Source organism: Pungitius pungitius, chromosome 20 (genome assembly GCF_949316345.1).
Source record: "Pungitius pungitius chromosome 20, fPunPun2.1, whole genome shotgun sequence".
In the NCBI taxonomy this organism is placed as follows: Eukaryota; Metazoa; Chordata; class Actinopteri; order Perciformes; family Gasterosteidae; genus Pungitius; species Pungitius pungitius.
Window position 1 is genome coordinate 14,299,266 of NC_084919.1, and position 18,500 is coordinate 14,317,765.

At 47.6% G+C, this 18,500-nt stretch overlaps 4 protein-coding genes across 7 annotated transcripts; 2 read left to right on the plus strand and 2 right to left on the minus strand.

Annotated features, from left to right (window-relative positions):
• Nucleotides 1–154: 154 nt before the first annotated feature.
• On the minus strand, nt 155–1,305 carry prkrip1 (PRKR interacting protein 1). Its single transcript, XM_037449570.2, has one exon. The coding sequence runs from the start codon at nt 964–966 to the stop codon at nt 391–393; it is 576 nt and encodes a 191-aa protein (XP_037305467.1). The 5' UTR covers nt 967–1,305; the 3' UTR covers nt 155–390.
• glrx5 (glutaredoxin 5 homolog (S. cerevisiae)) lies at nt 1,300–3,985 on the plus strand. The gene is made up of 2 exons (XM_037449571.2): nt 1,300–1,702; nt 2,604–3,985. The coding sequence occupies exons 1-2, from the start codon at nt 1,402–1,404 to the stop codon at nt 2,774–2,776; spliced, it is 474 nt and encodes a 157-aa protein (XP_037305468.1). The 5' UTR covers nt 1,300–1,401; the 3' UTR covers nt 2,777–3,985.
• Nucleotides 3,986–4,965: 980 nt separating this feature from the next.
• ints9 (integrator complex subunit 9) lies at nt 4,966–10,627 on the minus strand. 2 transcript variants are annotated; one of them, XM_037449383.2, is made up of 17 exons: nt 10,514–10,627; nt 9,986–10,113; nt 9,811–9,871; nt 9,627–9,689; nt 9,218–9,357; nt 8,960–9,046; nt 8,680–8,800; nt 8,374–8,508; nt 8,000–8,111; nt 7,685–7,865; nt 7,418–7,478; nt 7,165–7,336; nt 6,959–7,083; nt 6,180–6,347; nt 5,873–5,971; nt 5,662–5,799; nt 4,966–5,295 (listed from the first exon to the last, which is right to left on the minus strand). In XM_037449383.2, the coding sequence occupies exons 1-17, from the start codon at nt 10,520–10,522 to the stop codon at nt 5,119–5,121; spliced, it is 1,977 nt and encodes a 658-aa protein (XP_037305280.1). In that variant the 5' UTR covers nt 10,523–10,627; the 3' UTR covers nt 4,966–5,118. The 2 variants fall into 2 exon arrangements, with proteins under 2 accessions (XP_037305280.1, XP_037305281.1); XM_037449384.2 differs by lacking the exon at nt 10,514–10,627 and adding an exon at nt 10,234–10,485.
• Nucleotides 10,628–10,817: 190 nt separating this feature from the next.
• Nucleotides 10,818–15,926, plus strand: pla2g7 (phospholipase A2, group VII (platelet-activating factor acetylhydrolase, plasma)). Of its 3 annotated transcripts, none has more exons than XM_037449386.2 (11): nt 10,818–10,944; nt 11,626–11,788; nt 11,884–12,034; nt 12,373–12,466; nt 12,546–12,614; nt 13,475–13,646; nt 13,820–13,933; nt 14,200–14,291; nt 14,376–14,546; nt 14,621–14,769; nt 14,845–15,926. In XM_037449386.2, the coding sequence occupies exons 2-11, from the start codon at nt 11,693–11,695 to the stop codon at nt 14,943–14,945; spliced, it is 1,209 nt and encodes a 402-aa protein (XP_037305283.1). In that variant the 5' UTR covers nt 10,818–10,944; nt 11,626–11,692; the 3' UTR covers nt 14,946–15,926. The 3 variants fall into 3 exon arrangements, with proteins under 3 accessions (XP_037305283.1, XP_037305282.1, XP_037305284.1); XM_037449385.2 differs by lacking the exon at nt 10,818–10,944 and adding an exon at nt 11,075–11,221; XM_037449387.2 differs by lacking the exon at nt 10,818–10,944 and adding an exon at nt 11,236–11,354.
• The last annotated feature ends 2,574 nt before the right edge of the window (nt 15,927–18,500 follow it).

Genomic DNA, 18,500 nt, shown 5'->3' on the forward strand with positions numbered 1-18,500 from the left:
GTTCCCAGCACGCGCTCTCTACTCCATGCGCCACGGTAGCCCACTCCATTCGAATGTGGATGATGCACACATGCACTCACTTGATCACATATTACCGTAGTAGTTCCGCATCCGTTGTATCAGTTAGGAATAAACCACATAACATGCCAATGTATAAAGTTTTACAATTTAATTAAAAAAGCATCCAATTCAAATGCATTGGATTACCTACAAGTCAATAACCAATTCAGATGAAATGTCTGAACACTTGATCCTAACTTTTGGCAAACTCGAGGAGCCTCAGAAGACGCCAGCTGTGTGAAACATGAGAAGATCATGGATAACATAATAAAGTGTCTCAACGGGTCTCCTTTGGGTGCGTTGTGACCCGGGCAGGGCATCCGGGTCTGATCATTTCCTCCCCATGATGAAGCTAGGAGCCTCTGCGTCATCGTCCGCCTCTCTGTCCCGTTCTTCCTCCTTTCCGTCATCGCTGCTGCCCGAGCTCTTGTCGGCATCGTCTTCGTTCTTGGACTCTACTTTGGCTTTCTTCGCCATCTCCTTCTTCTGCCTCAGCTTCTCCCGCTTCCTCCGGCGCTTCGCCGTTCTGTCGTCGGCCGCCCGTTTGTTCTGCTCCACTTTGTCCAGGTAGTTCTGGTCCTCGTCCTGCTTGTCTGCGATCTTGTCCAGAAAGTCCTGTCTCTGGTACTCTCTGCGTCGGAGGTGCCGGTAGACGTGGAACTCTCCGCTGCCCGCTCCGGCGCTGGAGCCCATCACGTCTCGGACGAACTCCGGCGGAGCCCGCGGGTTCCATTCCTTCGGTCGGTCCGGGATAGAAGCTGGCTTATCCGGGTTCCGCATCAACCGCTCCAGCTTCAGACGCTGCTCCTCCGCCGGGGTTTTGGCGATTATTAGAGGCTGAGCCTCTTTTCCACCAGATACTCCGGGCTTGTTATTTTTGTTATTCTTCTGTGTGTGCGCCGCCATCTTTCAAACTGCCGCCGTCTTCTTCTTCTTCTGAGAGCGACCTTCACCCCGGAAGTTCTTATGCTGTTAACCGGGAAATCATTGTTTAACTTTTTTCTTCTTCTTTGACTTTTTCCTTTTTCCAAAACATCTACAAGCAATACGTTGTTTGATAGTGTCGGGGTTGTTTTTTATTTACATTTTATAAAATTGAAACTCAAAATGTATAAACAATTCCTAGTGTATCTAATGTAAATGACGCGTTAGTGTACCAACGGCCAATCGTTAGAATTCGTTTGGGTGCAGCTGTCCAATTGGCGTCCACGCCCCGCCCCTTCAGATAGCGTCATCAACACACATAACGTCGTTCAGTCCATTCCAGCCTGTTCAGAAGCAGTTAAGACACTTTCCCCGGCGTTGCGGCTCAATACATAAAGACAACAACTACGAAAGACCATGAATATTTTAACTAGATATTCTGCGAAGTGTCTCTGGACCGGAGCGGCGGTCCATCTGCCTCGACAGCCCGACGGACGCGTGTTGACGGCGTCGTCGGCCCGGTTCCTGTGCGCGGCGGCGGGACCCAAAAAAGACCTTGGTGAGCTGGTGAAGAAGGACAAAGTGGTGGTGTTTATGAAAGGGACACCGGCGCAGCCCCTGTGTGGCTTCAGCAATGCCGTGGTTCAGATCCTCCGGATGCACGGGGTGGACGACTACGCCGCGTACAACGTACTGGACGACTCGGAGCTGAGGGAAGGTCAGTGAAGGCGACATGACCCGCACGTGACACAGAGTGTCCGCCTCTCAATCTAACTCGGTGCTTTCAGCTTAACTCCTCCGCGATTGACAGGGGGAGTCTCACGGGACACTTTACGGTGTAACAACGCGTTTCCTGTCTTTGGAACACTCCGGGTCTAACGTTTTGACATCTCAAGTGTTCCGTTGTTATCAGTACTCTGCAACAGCCCCCAATGGGAGTGGTCCTCGTTTCACTCCACCATTACTCTATCAGTATGGACAGATGTGTCCTTGGCGGTGTATGCAGCCACAACTAGAACCCGTCCTGTTCTAGGGGACAGCGCGGCTGTTAAGGAACGAGGAAGTGTTTGTGTGGTGACATCAGCACTGGCCTTTAAAAGGGATTGTGTCCAGGGAGGCTCGTGATGCAACTAATCTCCCTCAATCCAGTTCAGTTTGACAAGGGTCGACAGATCTTCATGATAAAGACCTCCATACATACTGAAGTAGGGAGTCTTTGTCTTACACGGTAAACCTGTTGTAAACAGCTGAGCTCTGACTCAGGGGGGTTAACCCTATCCTTGCCTTCTCACATGGTGGTGAGATAAACAACCTAAACCGGCTACGTGAGGGGTGTCAGACACCAACTACATGCAAACAACCAGTGCCTGGCTTCTGCAGGAAGATAACGTAATGTCACTAAATGTCAAATTGCTGTTGAGGTAGTAGTGGAAAACCCAGAAATGAGTTTTTGTCCATAACCATTACATGTATCGGTTTAAAATGCTGAAAGGCATTTTTCCTGAGCTAAACCAATCTCTTTGGAACAGGGCAATGTAACTGAATTGTAATTCCATTAACTTGTCATTGATTCTCTGTGACCCCTTATTTCTGACATCAACGCTATCTAACTTCCACAGGAGTCAAGGTCTTCTCCAATTGGCCCACGATCCCTCAGGTGTACTTCAGCGGCGAGTTTGTGGGAGGCTGCGACATTCTGCTGCAGATGCACCAGAACGGGGATCTGGTGGACGAGCTGAAGAAGCTGGGCATCAGCTCCGTGCTGCTGAAGGCCGAGAACGAGTCCAAGTAGAGGAAGCGCTGTCCCACACCTAGAACGTCTTGTACTCCAACTTAAATGTGCTCTGATCACTTGCCTGATCGTGTATTTGACCATGTACCTGGCTGGTGAGGAAAGTGTCTTCACGGGAATCTCAAATCAGTTTAATCTTACTCTTCATACATCTGTCGGCTCCTCTTTTTTCGGAGAGGCTGAGGTTTTTAGTCATTTCGGGGTGCAGGGAACAAGTTGCAAACACCACAAAGACCCATTTTGATAGAACAATTCTTTATTTTGAGTTGTGCGCCTGGCCATCCGAGGACTGAAGCCCAATATTCACTCTCCTTCTAGCTCTGTTTTGGTCTCCCATCGCCCCCCCTAGGCCACTCAATGCTTCCGTGGTGCCGTCACTGTGTTTATTCGTGCCTTTCTGCTGATGACAAAAAGCAAACAACAATGAGCTGATGGATGCTACACAGATGTACATGTCCAGAGATAACTCTGCGGGTTGGTCACTGAGGCCGACCTCGTTCCCGTAACAAACATTTGATCTAATTCAGTTATTTCTCAATGAAAGCAGCCAAAATGGTGCCCTCTAGTTTCTCATTTTTAATCCTAAAACATCATGATTCCCCCTCAAATAATCTCCCCGAAGATCCACACCAGCACACTGTGTTTTTGTGATGGACCTTCATGACCCACATGCAGGTTCCCTCCCTCTGAGTCGCATCAGCTCACACGAGGAGCCTGTTACAGACCTGTCCATCCTTTACTCCAAGCCTCAGCGTCTTTTCTAAAGCTGCTGGTGTCCTCGTGTTAGAGACCGGCTGCTAGGAGGAACAACAACAAAGAGATGGTGCTCTGATACGTTGGGAATCAATATAGCGGCTGTGGGTTCGTAATCCTATTAATACGTTTATTATCTGGCCCATCCCATATTGTATGCATTAGCCTTTGTAGCTGTGGACACCTCACTGACCTCGTTCACTGTGTCCCCTCTTTAGTAGCTGCGTCACAAGTCCGTCTGAGTCGTGGGTTTGTTCATCAGTCCCTTGAGGAAGGTTGTTTTCTTTGTCTCACTAAGCTCCAGAACCACTTACACCATCGATCCTAGAAGTTCCTCCTGCTGCACAGCTGTATTATCGAAGCAATGGTCACGTAGTACACTGTAGGATATTGTACATTGAAAGCATATTGTTAAATGTATTTTAGTTGCATGTCAATTAAATATTTTGAAACAAATGAGAGTCTCCGACTGTTTGTTGAAGCCATCGACATGAACACAAGAGTCCGCTGAGTGTGAAGTAACCAAACCAGCTGATTGGAGCAGGTGCATCTCTTGGCTGATGATGTTCTGCCCCATCAGCTGTGCACAGCTCCATCTGCCACAGAGTCAACGCGCCATGGACATGATGTTCCAATATGACAAGCCCACCTGCTGTTTAAGTGGTTTTACTATTAAAAGGTCTGTAAAACCCTGAAAGGCAGCAGCAGAATGGAACCTGTGCTTTTCATACAGTAACATGGAGATAGTTCCCTCTCCATGTTACAAGGACAAGCTGGCAGCATTTCAATCAGGGGTAGCCAAGGACATCTCAGCCCCCTCTTCTTGCCTTCCTATTGTGTAGAAAATAGTGTGTTTAAATAAGTGAGTTAACACACTGCGGTCTGTTCCAAACACAAAAAAACATTTCACACATGTGTTTACTGCACACAAGACACAAAACGGGAATATTAGGCTGAGCATCACTGAACTAATCCCTAGTGTTGCATGGAGTCGCCCCCCTTGAGACACCTGTACATAGGTGTTCCAGCTCAGGACAGTTGGCCTCTTTGTCTTCATCAGCATTTCCTCTCCAGCACCAGGCGACATGGCCTCTTCAAGGACTCTGATGTATTCAAACTGATCACCGCTGTGTGAGGAACGTATGAGGATGCTCAGCATCCACGGCATGCACGTCCTGACGGGGGGGTTTGTTGGGTTATTACTCCACATTCACAGCTTCCTCATCACATCTGGAAACACGCCGCCTCTCCAGCTGATCACAAACTAACACGAGATCTGGATGTAAATACAATGTAGGGATCAGTAATGCCTTTTAACTTCTTTTCCAACACCCCAAATTACATTTAGCAGATATTACCCAGAAAGCTCATCACCAGGGATCTGTTTTTAGTTTCCTAAGATAAAGAAGTTGCAGCGATGGAAAAACTCAGTGAAATAAAGTATTTAGAAAAAAAACAGCTTTTAATACGAAACACTATTATACAAAATATAACTGAAATTGACAGTAAAACAACACTAAGAGTTGCAGTTATTGATGCTCCATCATTGCTTTTTACTTTTCACAATCCAAAAGGAGCAGAAGCGGCGCTCAGAGTCTCTGCAGGAAGCGCAGCACCAGGTCTCTCAGGGTGGTGCGCAGCGGCTCGTTGTTGTCACACACAATGTGAGTCCCGTCCTCCTCCAGCTGAATCAGCGTGTCCTCGGCCTGCAGGTGCAGAATGTGTCCGTCTGCCGTCTCCTCCACCTTCACCTCTGTGATACCGTGCTGCGGGGAGGAAGAGACACTTTGTTTACTCTGGGAATCGGCGGGACCGGGAAAGCTCCAATGACTTCACTTCCGTCAGCGGCAGACCGGTCAAACTGCTAGGCCACGCCCCCCCCCCACCCCCCCACATCACGGCAGTCAACACTCTTCAGTTCCGCCTGGTTTAAACAATCTAGCAACAGTTTGTATATTTGCCCCCAGCAGGGGGAGCTCACGCTGCTCTCAGGGGGAGGAGATTTTGAGCTCCTGTGGCTCTGGGCTGTGATCATCTTCTTTGGGAATACTACAGACAACGAATCAGCTGGCATCTTTATTCTTGCAGTACAGAAATGTGTTACTAAAAGCCACAACGAGGTCTGGTCACACCTTTTGTAATGTGGCCAGGAAAGCTTCCAGGGGCACAGCTCCGCTCAGCAGGGGTTTGGGGGCCAGCAGGACCGGGGGCTCCTCCGGGACCCGTTTCCTCTTCTTGCTGGGCGGCGCAGGAGGAGGTTTGGGCACCGACTGGTGACAGAAGAAAAGAAAAGGTGTGATCGTCGTCCATATTTACGACATTACACGACCTGCTGTGACTCACTTGAAGCGTGTGCTTGTTGTCCTTGGAGTGCAACACTGCAGACACAGTTGCCAGGGAAACGCCCGGTTTGATCTCCGAGGGCACCAGGGAGTTGGCCAGCTATGAAACGAAGAACGGGACTTTAATGCTTCAGCCACCTCTGCTCGGAAATCATTTAAACTATGGCTTTTATGTGACCCAGTGGATGATTCTCACAGGTTTGCACCGTTCAAAGTGTGCAAACACCATCAGCTTCCAGAGGCCCTGATTGGATGTTCAACACCAACCATTTAGGTCGCTTAACCCCCCCCCCCCCCCGACTACTCACCTCAGGCAGAATGTAGACCCGCTCGTAGCGCCGCCTGAAGGGCAGGCTGAGCACAGAGCAGCGTCTGTAGGGCATGGGGGGGGGGTGCAGCTCCAGCATCAGGTCAGAGCGGTGGGACTGGGACTGGGGGGGCTGGGTGTACTGCTCTGGACACACCACGTGGAGGGGCTGCAGAACCGGAGGGAAACACAATCACTGAAGAATAACAGACTACAGGCCGGAGATGGAAATCAAGCTAAAGAAAAACAGTAAGCTACATGTTTATAAGCCTATAATATGATGCAGGTCAAAGGTTTTCATATCACGTCAGCGAGAACAATCAACATCTGACATCACGTGGTTTTGTGGTCGATGCCTTTTAGCGCATGAAATGGTTTCACTTCTGCTTTGCTTATCGTTTGGCTCTCTTACCGCTGAGGCATTAACAAAAAAAAAAATGACAAGGCAGCGATTTCTGTTATGAACATTGATAGAAGGAACTATGCACTAAAATATGTGATTACTTCTCTTACAACCCAAGAGTAAAGAGGAAAAGTGCTCAGTAAATTCACCATATCTATTAAATGACGCGGGTATTAACAGTTAATCATGTAATAATCCATCGATTATTAGTTGATTGGTCCATGAAATTTCAGCAATATGGTGAAAACATTTGTCAAAGCCAGAAAGGACGTCCTCAAATATCTAAAGTCGTTTAATGTTTCCGTCCCATAAGGAAGCTGTAATGCGATTAGCTCCCAGCAGCTGCAGACGGATGCGATGGTTGATGAAGGACGTACCTGGACTTCCTTCAGGAGCTTCGACACTTGGTGGAAGTTGAGCCGTGTGTCGATGGGACAGTACACACACTTCATGGCCAGAGGCTGGTAGGGAGCCAGAGCATCCAGGTAAGAGAAGTCGGGCTCTGGGGGTCAGGGAGAAGAAGTCACAGAAGCCTCTAGATGTGTGGCATCTACTTCCTGTCCAGGAACACAGTGGTAGTTACCAGTGAAGATGATGGTGTTCAGGCTGGATTTGCCCCACAGCTCCATGAAGTGAACCACGTCCCCAAAGCGCAGAGACGGGTGACCGGTGAACACCACGCACGGCTGCCGGAACTCACTGCTGAAGTCTCCGTGAATACTGGAGTAGTGCTTCAGCTTGTTGGTTTGGATCAGCTGAAACAGAAGCAGCACGGTGAGAAGACCAGAACCTGCCGCCATCTCTCCAACACGCTGGTGTTCTTCAGCTGGACTCACCTCTGCATGAGGGAAGGGAGGCTCTGGGAGATACACCTTTGATTGCTTGTTGTGGCAGAGCCTGAAAAAAAAACAGGTCAACAGCCGTCACCAGCCAGTACAGCAGTGAAGCAGCTTTGTTCGCACCTTGTTCCCACTACGACCAAATGGATCTATGGGGGAAACCTCAGAAAACCAGAAGCCGTGGACTGGTTTGTATCTTCCTCCGTCACCCTGCTGGTATCATTGTCCTCCCTGTCATTCTAGGTACATCAAACAGCTCCTCACCACTCAGCAAAGATCTGAGAGAACTCCAGCGAGCTGTTGGCGACGGGTGAGATGAAGTAGAAGGGCGTGGTCCCCAGGTTGGCGCTGTCGATGAACTGGTACAGGCACTCCAGCAGGTCATAGATCACCCCAGAGGAGTAGCACGGCACCAGCACGTTGCCTCCTGCTCGGATCGTCATGGCTACAGATGAAAATGAACACGGACGTTAGAATCCGCACCGATGGGACGGACACATTCGTCACGGGTTCATTGGTGCAACATGAAGATCCTTCAAAAGGTTGAAACAACAAACGTTTAAGTACGCCTTGACTCACCGAGGTTGCTGCAAAATTCTCCCAGCATGCCGTCCGGGTTGGCGGTGGGCATCTGGGTTAGGCCCGTGAGAATCAGGACGTCACTGTTCTTAAGGGAGCTTTGGTCCATCGGCTGGAAGAAGAGAAGAGGGGGGGCATCTGCGTCTCTCCAAAATATAGTACCATCATCAATTCATCCTAACATATCAGTTCTTTGGCCAAAGGGTGTTTTGGGAGGTCACAGTGACCTTGCCAGGATGCGTTTGTTCATGAGTCCAAGCAGATGTGTGTGCTAAAATTGAAGAGACCATCTCCTGGAGTTCCTGAAACATCACATTCACAATAATAGGACGCTGCAGGCTTTTCATCAGGCCTCCTGGGCCTCCTGGGCCTACCTGTGGGTGTGTGGTGAGGAGGGACGAGCCCGACACATAGGACACTTTCTCATGGTGGGACTGGATGGTCCAGTTGGAGCTCCCCAAGGAGTAACCAGAGCTTAATGGCGAGACTTGGACCGCTCCAAACAACTCCTGGAGACAGAGAAGGTGTTACTATAAGAACACAAATACAGAAGGGCCGCTGTCTTAGTGGTAAGAAGTAGCATAGCGACATGAACAATGGTCTGATTAGTTAAATCTACTACTGTGATCCTCGAGCTCTGAGTGGATACCAAGTAGTCCAAAGCACAAACCGGTTCTTACCACTTTCTGTGAATAACCCACGAGCTGCACTTTGCTGAGGGCAGAGTTCACCTCCTGCATGCTGTAGCTTCGCTTCCACGTCCACACGTCTACTGCGTCCTTCAGCGGTCCAGGGAGCATCCTGACACAATAGAACAGAACACAAGCCAAGTAATAATACATGCTAGTAGAAGATGGTTGAATCTTGAAACAAACAACATTCACCAATGTGGTGTATATTCTTCATTTGTAAAGATTTTTAACAACTATCCACAGAAAATCGAGCCAGCAGTCGTCTTGCCTTTGTATTTCCTTGTTCTTCCAGCAGGTGGCAGACTGGGCTTTGGGGACTCTCTCCATGAAGTTCACCAGTTCCTCCATTAACAGCCTGCGTACACAGAAACACCCATTTATTAAAACACAAGAAACTACAGCCAATCTCTTTAGGTTCCTCGGTCTCTCTTTTTACAACTGCAGGATGTCAATGAGGACAAACTGATGATGTAACATGAGAGAAGACATGAGAACAATACGATGGCATTTCCTTGTATCTGCTCACCTGCCAATCTGCAGGGTGGGTTCTGTGGCATACACTGTCCCAGTGAAACCAGTGTGTTCAGTGATGTAGGGCAGAGCCATCATACAGTGGTAGTTGGAGACCAGGATGACGTCAACGGTAGACAGATCCAGCAGCTCTCTCTGATGGAGAAGGTATATTTAGATCAAGTATATATTCTTATTGAATTTGAATAACTAGCGTGTGGAAGTAATAAACATATAAACAACTGGCAAACACAGCAAGGAAAGGTGAATGCAAAGTCGAGCTGGTACATGCTCAATGTTCACATTGTATTTTCCTGCAGCAAATTCTTTCATTCAAAGCATACAACAGATGTCCCGAGTAATACATTTAAATTAACTAGATATATACTGTGTGTGTGTGTGTGTGTGTGTCTCAAGATCCCTACCTCGGGGAGACAGAACTCTGGCTGCGAGTCCACAAACACTCTTCCTGCACACTCCTTCAGCTCCTGGAAAAACAGAAAGAACATGTGTCTTTACTTCCTACATCCTGATGTGTCTACACTTCATGGAGACACAGAAACCACGGCATAAGAGTGAATTAAATACAACAGAAGCGGCTTGTCAGACCTTCTCCAGGTTTATTGTTCCATCCTTCGAAACCCAACTCGGCAGCTTGGAGAGTCGTGGGCTGAATAAGAAGCAAAAACAAGAGCCATCCATCCAGATTTTGATGGAGTCACACATTACCCACCCATGAACAAATAACGGAATGAAGCCACTGCTGCGGATGCCAGGGACTCACCTGTGCACCAAGGGGAGGGGCAGGAAGTTGAGGACAGAGGTGGTGTCCAGTCCACAGTCCAGCATGATGGTGGTGGATTTGAACTTGAGGACATTGCAGGGCAGTGTAGGATGACCAGAAAGACAATACTGCGAGAAAGAATCAGGAAACATTACCAACATATATGTCAGATGCAAGGAACTTTACTTAGACAGACAACGGATAACATGACAACGCAGTGCAAGAGGAATCACATAAAGAGGTCTAACCATTAAGAGACGAAAGGTTACGTGGACACGTGATCACAGAGCCAGCACAAGACGACAGACACAGAGCAGGACATCACGTGAGGAGCCTGTAGTTATTATTGTTAGTTACTATCACTATTTCACTATGGCTATTATGCCATTAGCAGGTAGCCTAATAGGGCAGAGTTAACGTTAACTAAAGGCATTAGCGGGTAAGCTAACAGGGTAGAGATAACTTATGGCATTCTAATCGACACAGTGGCATCTCTGTAGCTTTCTAACGAGCACTCGGGTAACTCACCAGCTTCATGTTCTCACGCTGGTCGTGTTTACTTGGGTTCGTTATGGTTCCACCGGGTTCGGAGGGTTTGGATCCGCTGGCCGTTCTGCTCACGCTGCCCCCTACAGGAGCGGAGTGTTTCTACTGGCATAGCAGGACTAAAACACGCAATAACACTCATACGTTTTGGCTTCCTTTGTAACTGCCCTGAAACAGGACTATGAGTTAACAAACATTTTAGCTTTGAAGGCAATCTGCAAGGCGATCATTTTGTCAACAAATGCACGCGGCAGCAGTGCAAACGGGTTGAGCTGCTAGCAGAGCCGTATGTAGACTGGGTCACGCTGTGTGGATGCGGGACACTGTGGACCAGACAGCTGAAGCCAGTACTGTAAATAGGACGACGGAGGTTGGGAGCCAGTCCCACTTCCCTCGTGTTGTTGTATAAGGAGGTAAAACTACCTTGTTTTACATTCACGTTGGAGGATGTTTTCTAAGCATCCAGAGGCGAGAAAGTGAACAAACCATAGCTGGACCGAACAGGTGCCATTCAGGGCTCTGGGTTAGCGCCGTCCCCTGCTAGCAGCGGCTAGCTGCCACCTATGGCTCTCACTGACAGCTACCGAGCTCAACCACTCCCTGTGGATTTATGATAGAAGACATATAACTAATTTCGTGGTAATGTTGCGCAACTGACTTGGCATTGGCCCCAGGCTTCTTCTGTATCCGGTAGGTCTCGTTTTCTCCTCCAAAGTTAACGTTATATTTGTGTTCTGTAGCTAACTTAGTGGTTAAGAAAAGTCGCGTCTGACGCTACTGTAGTCGATGTGTGTTCCGTTCTTGGGCAAGAGGACAAGGACAGGTAAACATGTACAGCTCCACGGTGTCTCATGGTCGTTACACGAAGTGATCTTCAGCGCACATTCTATCTGCCGGAGTTATTGTTCTTTCTCATTCAAACATTGAGCGGACAGAATACAAAGTAGAAAATGAATAAGTTATGTAATACTCCAAACTGTATCAAAGTTAGGTTTCCCTAATACACCAACGGCAAAACAAACGACCTCATTGATAATCAGAGTTGTTTTCATTCTGGGTTCATTTCAAATGGACTTTAACTCTTGGTTCCGTAGTTGTCGAGTCACGTTGTACCCGCCGTGAGTCCCTGTGGCAGAGCAGAGGACCTTCCCCCTCCACGCCATGGGGACCGCCTGCAGTAATCACCTGGGGATCCCCCCCGCCAAGGGCCCCAACGCTGTGGGCTGCACCGACTTCATGGCTGACCACACTGCACAGGTGAGGCCCGGGGGCCGCTCCACCTGGACTGTCCACTTCACTCCTGCGACTGAGTGCACGGTCACTGAGGGAAATGTGTGCTTCGTCGGTCACAGGGCAGCTTCTTCCGCCTGTATTACCCGTGTCAGCCCAGCGAGAAGGCCCAACAGCCCGACTGGGTGCCCTGCGTGGAGTACTTCAACGGCCTGGCAGACTTCATGAAAATCAACAGGACTCTCAGCGAAAGGATTTTCAACTACCTTTTTGGTAATCTGGGGAATGAGTGGGTTGACTGCATGTTTGTTGGACAGATGTGTGGTGCACATTTCCAGGTGTTTCGGCCTTCTTGAAGCAGAAGTGGGTTTAAATCAGCTGAGTGAAGTTTGTGTCTTATTTGCACATTCGACCACATCGCCAACAGACAATAAAAGCAGAAATGGTCTCCACTTGAGTAATAAAGGAACTAACTCTAGTAACTCAATTGTGCATGTTGATGTTGACACTTTACACATGCATGTTGACATACTGGTCAGCACAACAGAAGGCCTTAGGCCGTTCTAGGTGTTCTTCCAAAGGCACATTTCTTTTTCCTGCGCGTGTTTCAGGCTCCTTTAAGATTCCGGCCGCCGTGGACGCTCCGTTCAAATGCAACGACAAATGTCCCGTGGTGATCTTCTCCCACGGCCTGGGAGCTTTCAGGTACACACCATCAGTGTGAACGGGTGAGCCGTCTGCTGTCTGCCGTCAGTGACCCTCCTCTCCCTGGTGTCTCCCGTAGGACCTTGTACTCGGCTATATGTGCAGAATTGGCCTCTCGGGGCTTCATTGTGGCGTCCGTGGAACACAGGTACGGAATTCATCCTTTTTTTCCTTCCAATCCAAATCTAATCCAATCGCCAGAGTTGATTCAATGATGTGGTGCCGCGCCTGACGCTGTGTACGCTGTACATTCGGGGCCACGGGTCAGCAGGAGGAAGGTCCAGCTGACCGCGAGCCAGGCGAACAATACCAGGGGCTCGTCTGTTTGTCTGTGGAGTAAGTGTGCAGACAATGGTACCGACCAGCTCATCACATTTCTTTTCAGTATAGAGACAAGGGGAACGTATGGAGGAGAACATAATGGCCACAGTTGGCCTGGTGCTCATGTGGGTCCAAGTGGTATGCCGCTCGGTGTCAGCTGATGGTTGGAGGCTGAGGCCGCAGAGGGAAAGCGTGCATCAGCGCCGACGCGCGTTGCAGCTGCACTGGGCTCTTATGAAAGCCGCAGGACGTCAGAAGCAGACATTTAACCCCTGCTGCTCCCCTTTGCTTGTGTTCCTGTCTTTGGTCCTTCCAAACTAACCACAGGCATCCGACACATAAATATGTATATGCAGCGCATCCAGGACGTATTCACAGTGCTCCACTCTTTTTCCAAAGTGGACTAAATTCATTTGTTTCAGTGGAATCAGGCTTTTCAATTTTAAGTATCACAGCAAAGGCTACGTATGTACATGTTAATAAGTTTCCTAAAAACCTCTTTCACTTTGTCATTAAGGGGCGTTGGGTCTAGAATTTTCAGGAAAAATGTATTAGTCTTTTTTGGAATAAGGCTGAAATGTAACAAAATGTGGAAAAAGTGCCAATCCTTTCTGGACGTATACCTTTTTTTCCCCCTTTCCTTTGGCGCCGCGTACTTTCACAGCACTGTTTTGCTTCTCCACACAGAGACGAGTCGGCCTCAGCTACGTATGTTTTCCGTGAGAAGACGGCGTCGGAGAAGGAGAACAAGAACTCGCCTAAAGCGTGTAGCTCGGCCCAGGACCACCTGGTGACAGAGTGGATGTACTACAGGAGTCTGCAGCGGGGCGAGAGCGAGTTCCCCCTCCGGAACAAACAGGTGACCAGTCCCGTGACCCGTGTGTCACGTTCCTCGTCAGTCACTGAAAGACAGAGGCGACGACAACCACATGTTCAAGTCAAGCCCCTCCTCTTTCTCTATGTCTCACATGGATGTCCTCCATGCTGTTTTTTACCGTTTCTAAATACTTTGTGTGATAATCTCACGTGTAGGTGAAACTGAGAGCAGATGAATGCATCCGGGCTCTGGAGAGACTCACTGAAATCAACTCGGGGGTCCCAGTTCAAAATGTTCTGCAAACCCAGTTTGACTTCACTACGTTGCAGGTAATGCAGCCGTGAACTTTTATGAGGAATCAGGAAATCATAACATCGTAAATAAGAGAGAAGCAACTACTGTTAGAAGCTGGGCTGATGTCTTGTATGTAGATATTCTCGTAAAGTGACCCTTCATCCCATAAACTGGTAACAGTGCACGTGCAGTGAGCCGCGTCAGAGGCTTTGTAGGGCTGTTTAATCACAAGAAGGAACATATTTTAGATGGTAGAAGCTGATCGCTAGTCAACCTTTCCCTGTGGTCGCCATGCCAACAGAACTCCATGGATCTGTGTAGGATAGCAGCAGTGGGGCATTCCTTCGGGGGAGCAACGGTGATAGAAGCTCTGTGCAAAGAGGTTAAATTCAAGTAAGTGGATTTAAGAAGCCCAACAGAACAGATAGGACCTGTGATTTATGCTGTGAGTGATGCGGGACGTCTCTCTTCCACCAGGTGTGGCGTAGCGCTGGACTCCTGGATGTTTCCTTTAGATGACGAGATCTTTCCCCGGGTGAAGCAGCCCATCTTCTTCATCAACTCAGAGAAGTTTCAGTGGGCGGGAAACATCAGCCGCATGAAGAAGCTGGATTCGGCCGGCGTGCAGCGGAAGATGATCACCATCAGGTAGGAGGCCCAAAGTGAGCCGGCCATCGTTGGTCCCGTATGAATGAGTCCTGACGACGTCTCCCCCACGTCAGAGGCACCGTCCACCAGAGCTTCCCCGACTTCACCTTTCTGACGGGCAACTGGATCGGCAAGCTGATGAAGCTGAAGGGAGAGATCGACCCCGAGGTCGCCATCGACCTCTGCAACAACGCAACGCTAGCCTTCCTGCAGCGCCATCTTGGTAAGAACCCATCTACAATCTACAGGTTGGTCTACAGAACCCCCCCTTCCCTCACTGTCATTCTGGGTGTTGCAGGGCTGCAGAGGGACTTTAATCAGTGGGACCCTCTGATCGACGGGCAGGATGAGAACCTCATTCAGGGAACCAACATCACCGTGCTCCAGTCTCCCATGTGAGCCGCCGCCGGGACGGTAACGGAGTGAAGACACTCGCTCTACCTCAACAGGACAGATGTAGTTTATTTTTATGAATGAATCCTTTTCATCCGAGATCATGGAATCCAACTAATGGCCATTGTTTGAACAAAGGAGGATTCATTATTAACCTATAAGCCAAGGTATCCTTCCTGAGTCAGGGGGCAGCATCATTACGAGCTTTAACACTAAGAGAAGCCTTCTACTTTTATACTCCAACAATCCTATACATCTCTTTTGTATACAAATGTACATTTGCATAAGACTGGGACACTCTGAAAGAGAAATACCAACTCACCCAAATACAACTGTACAGACATCATGTGACCAAAGAAGAGGCCTTATAGAGTACTGATTTTTATTGTGCCAACACAAATAGATCCACACTAAACGCAGAAAACAACTGCATTTCACATCAACTATTCAGAGCAGCTTTTTTCAGGGAAACAAAAGAGTCAGTACATTCAAGAATCATGTGCTGTAACGCAACAGTGCTGACTGACATTAATGCCATTGCTGTAGAACCAGTTAGTTTTCAATAGGAACAATGAAATTTAATTGGTTTATAAAGATAAATCCCAAAAATTAAAAGCTGCCGTTGAGCATTAACACAAAGACCTGAACATGAACGTGTTGCAACTTGAAGTGGTTTGTGAAAGGAAAATGAAAAAAAACAGCGTAGTTACTCCTCCGGCTGCTGCAGATTATCCTCATTGATCATCAGAGAGAGATGAGTGACCCGCGACAGCTGGGCCCCTGAAGACAGAAGGTACCAAGAAAGATTTGGTATCATAGGCAAAACACAACCATGGCCAGACCTCTTTCTGTAAAAGCAAGTTCTTTTCTCCCTGCTGCCAACTATGTGCTGTGTCTTTGATCAGCTGCCACATACATCCGTGTCCATGTAGATGCCCACAGCGTAGAAGCAAAGGTGTTTCATAATAAAAAGGAAATTGTGTTGAATTGCGTCATTTCTATAGTAATACTTCAAAATGGAGCATAACACGTTCAGCATGCATGTCCTGGTGAGATGTTTCCTGTCCTGTTGAAAAGGCAGATTCACACAGCACAGGGTGTGTTACTCTATTTGCAGAGTGAGACTCCAGTGATGCTTCTGACCGTGTTCAGCCTAAACTCCAACACATGTTCACTGCCTTCCAGCACACGAGCAGAAGCACTGACGGGTTCCACCCATTAACAAAATCCTAATCCTTCAACTTGAGGACATTCAAATCTTCATTCAATCTTAAGCAATATTTGGTGACCTACTTTGAGGTCTCCCACAACTTTAATTTTGATTACATTGTCTATTATCAATATCAAATATTACCAGCATCACTTACCAAACCGGTCTTCTGTGGACAGTGACATTCCTCCCTCAAGCACAGTGCTGCTAGAACCCTGCAAGAATCATCCGCAAATTCTGATCGAATCATGTGACTTATGTCGTCTTATTATCGCCGTCCTTAGTGCTTCACAAACAAATGTTGATATTACTCTCGCTATAGCGGACAGAGCCCCAACCAGGCTGAAGGAAAGATTATGTGAAGAAAAGACTTGCCAGCTTTACAGAACAGTCGTCATCTGACGAGTCCCTTTAACGCACAGCTCTTTAACAGAGATCGATCCTAAATCAAACAGTAGGCCCTCCTGTCTGATTCTCTCTGAAATACCTGTTTTCTCCAAAAACTAGATGCTATGTATTTAGGGGTTACAGTTAGTAACAGCATGTGCTCTACGGTGACGTGGCTTTAATAGGTGGCTACGTAGCAGCAGGGGGCGGGGCTTAGCCAAAGGTTATTTACTCCAGCAAAGGGTTTCTTCTTTCTTCCTACATGCAATCACACCTACCTCTCCAGGATTGGGGGGGGCATGCTCCTGGTGATCAATAGTGTCCCTTGCATCTTCCTGATGTGCACCTGATATAACAGAAGAATAACCTGGTTGATAAGACTTGCAGTCCAGCAGGACTGCATTAAAAAGCATGTTTTGGTGTTTCCAAAGTGTGATACCTCTGCAGACGCCTGTCCCACCGGTCACTTCTTTAATCAGGTCACTCTGAAAAGCAACAAATAGGGTTTGCCTGATGCTGTCGGTTGGTGTTACAGTGTGGGAGCGGGTTGATGTAAGTGCATTACCAGGTCTGGACAGCGGACTGCGTACTCTGGGGGTTCGGTGTCAGATGGCAAAGCTGCAGACAGAGAGCCACGTTACACAATATTATACTGTATTAATGTCAGGAAGTGGAACGTCCTCACGTCATCATTCCAATCTGACATACAAGCAGAGGTGTCCAGTAACAAAGTACAAATACTTGATTACCTTACTTAAGTATACATTATGGGTATCTATACTTTATACCAATTTTTACTTCTAGTCCTTACATTTTCAATCAAATATCTACTTTCTACTCCTTGAATTTTAAAAATAGCCTCATTACTCCTATTTCATTTTGGCTTGTCATTGTTAAAAACACACACACAGAGACCTATTCTGATAAATCACGCCATTTGGATTAGGTAAATTTGATTGTGGTTGGATAAACATTTACCATCCAGACACCCTATAGGTTTTCTGTGATGCACCTGCAGATGACACAAACCATAGTGACGCCGGGTGTGTAAAATAGGGCTGCAACAACGAATCGATGAAATCGATTCTTAAAAGCGTTGGCAACGAATTTCATTATCGATTTGTTGTGTCGCGCGACTATTATGTTTGAGTATTAAAAAAAAGTTGAGCGCGCCGCGCAGAGCTGAGAAAAAAAAAGTTGAGCGCTTGCGAACAGAGAAGAAAAACATCTCCGCAGAGCGTTGCTAAGAAATATAAATAAAAAAAGAGCAGCGCTGAGGTAGAGGAAAGACCATCGGAGAGACCCGTAATACTGTGAAACATGCGGAGGAAGAGAAACCAATGCGACCTAAATCCTCCCAGGTATAGGAATATTTCACGGGGGGGGGGTGCTGGCGCTTTTCTTTGCAACGCCAGTCTCATCTTTTTCCGTTCTAATCGCCGCGCTCGACTTCAAGGTGTAACCTTTATTATTGTTCGGTCTGAAACGGCGCGCCCAGTGACGGGTGGTGCAGCAATATTGTTGTCCGGGTGGAAGTCGGGAGAAAGGTCGGTCCGGGAGATTTTTGGGAGGGGCTTTGAAATTCGGGAGTCTGATTGTAAGATATGCAAAAGCGACATGGCCTGGCACGGGAGCACCACGGCGATGATTCAGCACCGTAAACCGAAACATGTTGGAAAAATCTAATCTAAATATTTTTTGTGCCTAATCTATTTAATTTGGCAGCTGTAAAGTATACATCATGCAATGTGTGTTTTTTGTGTTAGTCCATTTTATTTGCTTACTTAGGGATGTTCAAGGAGCAATCTGTTTGTGCAGTTTCTAAATGTTTTGCACAGTCAGTTCTATTTTTCAATAAAGGGTTGGAAATTAATGTTTTTAAATTTTTTATTTTTTTATCCGATTCATCGATTAATCGAACAAATAATCGACAGATGAATAGATTATTAAAATAATCGTTAGTT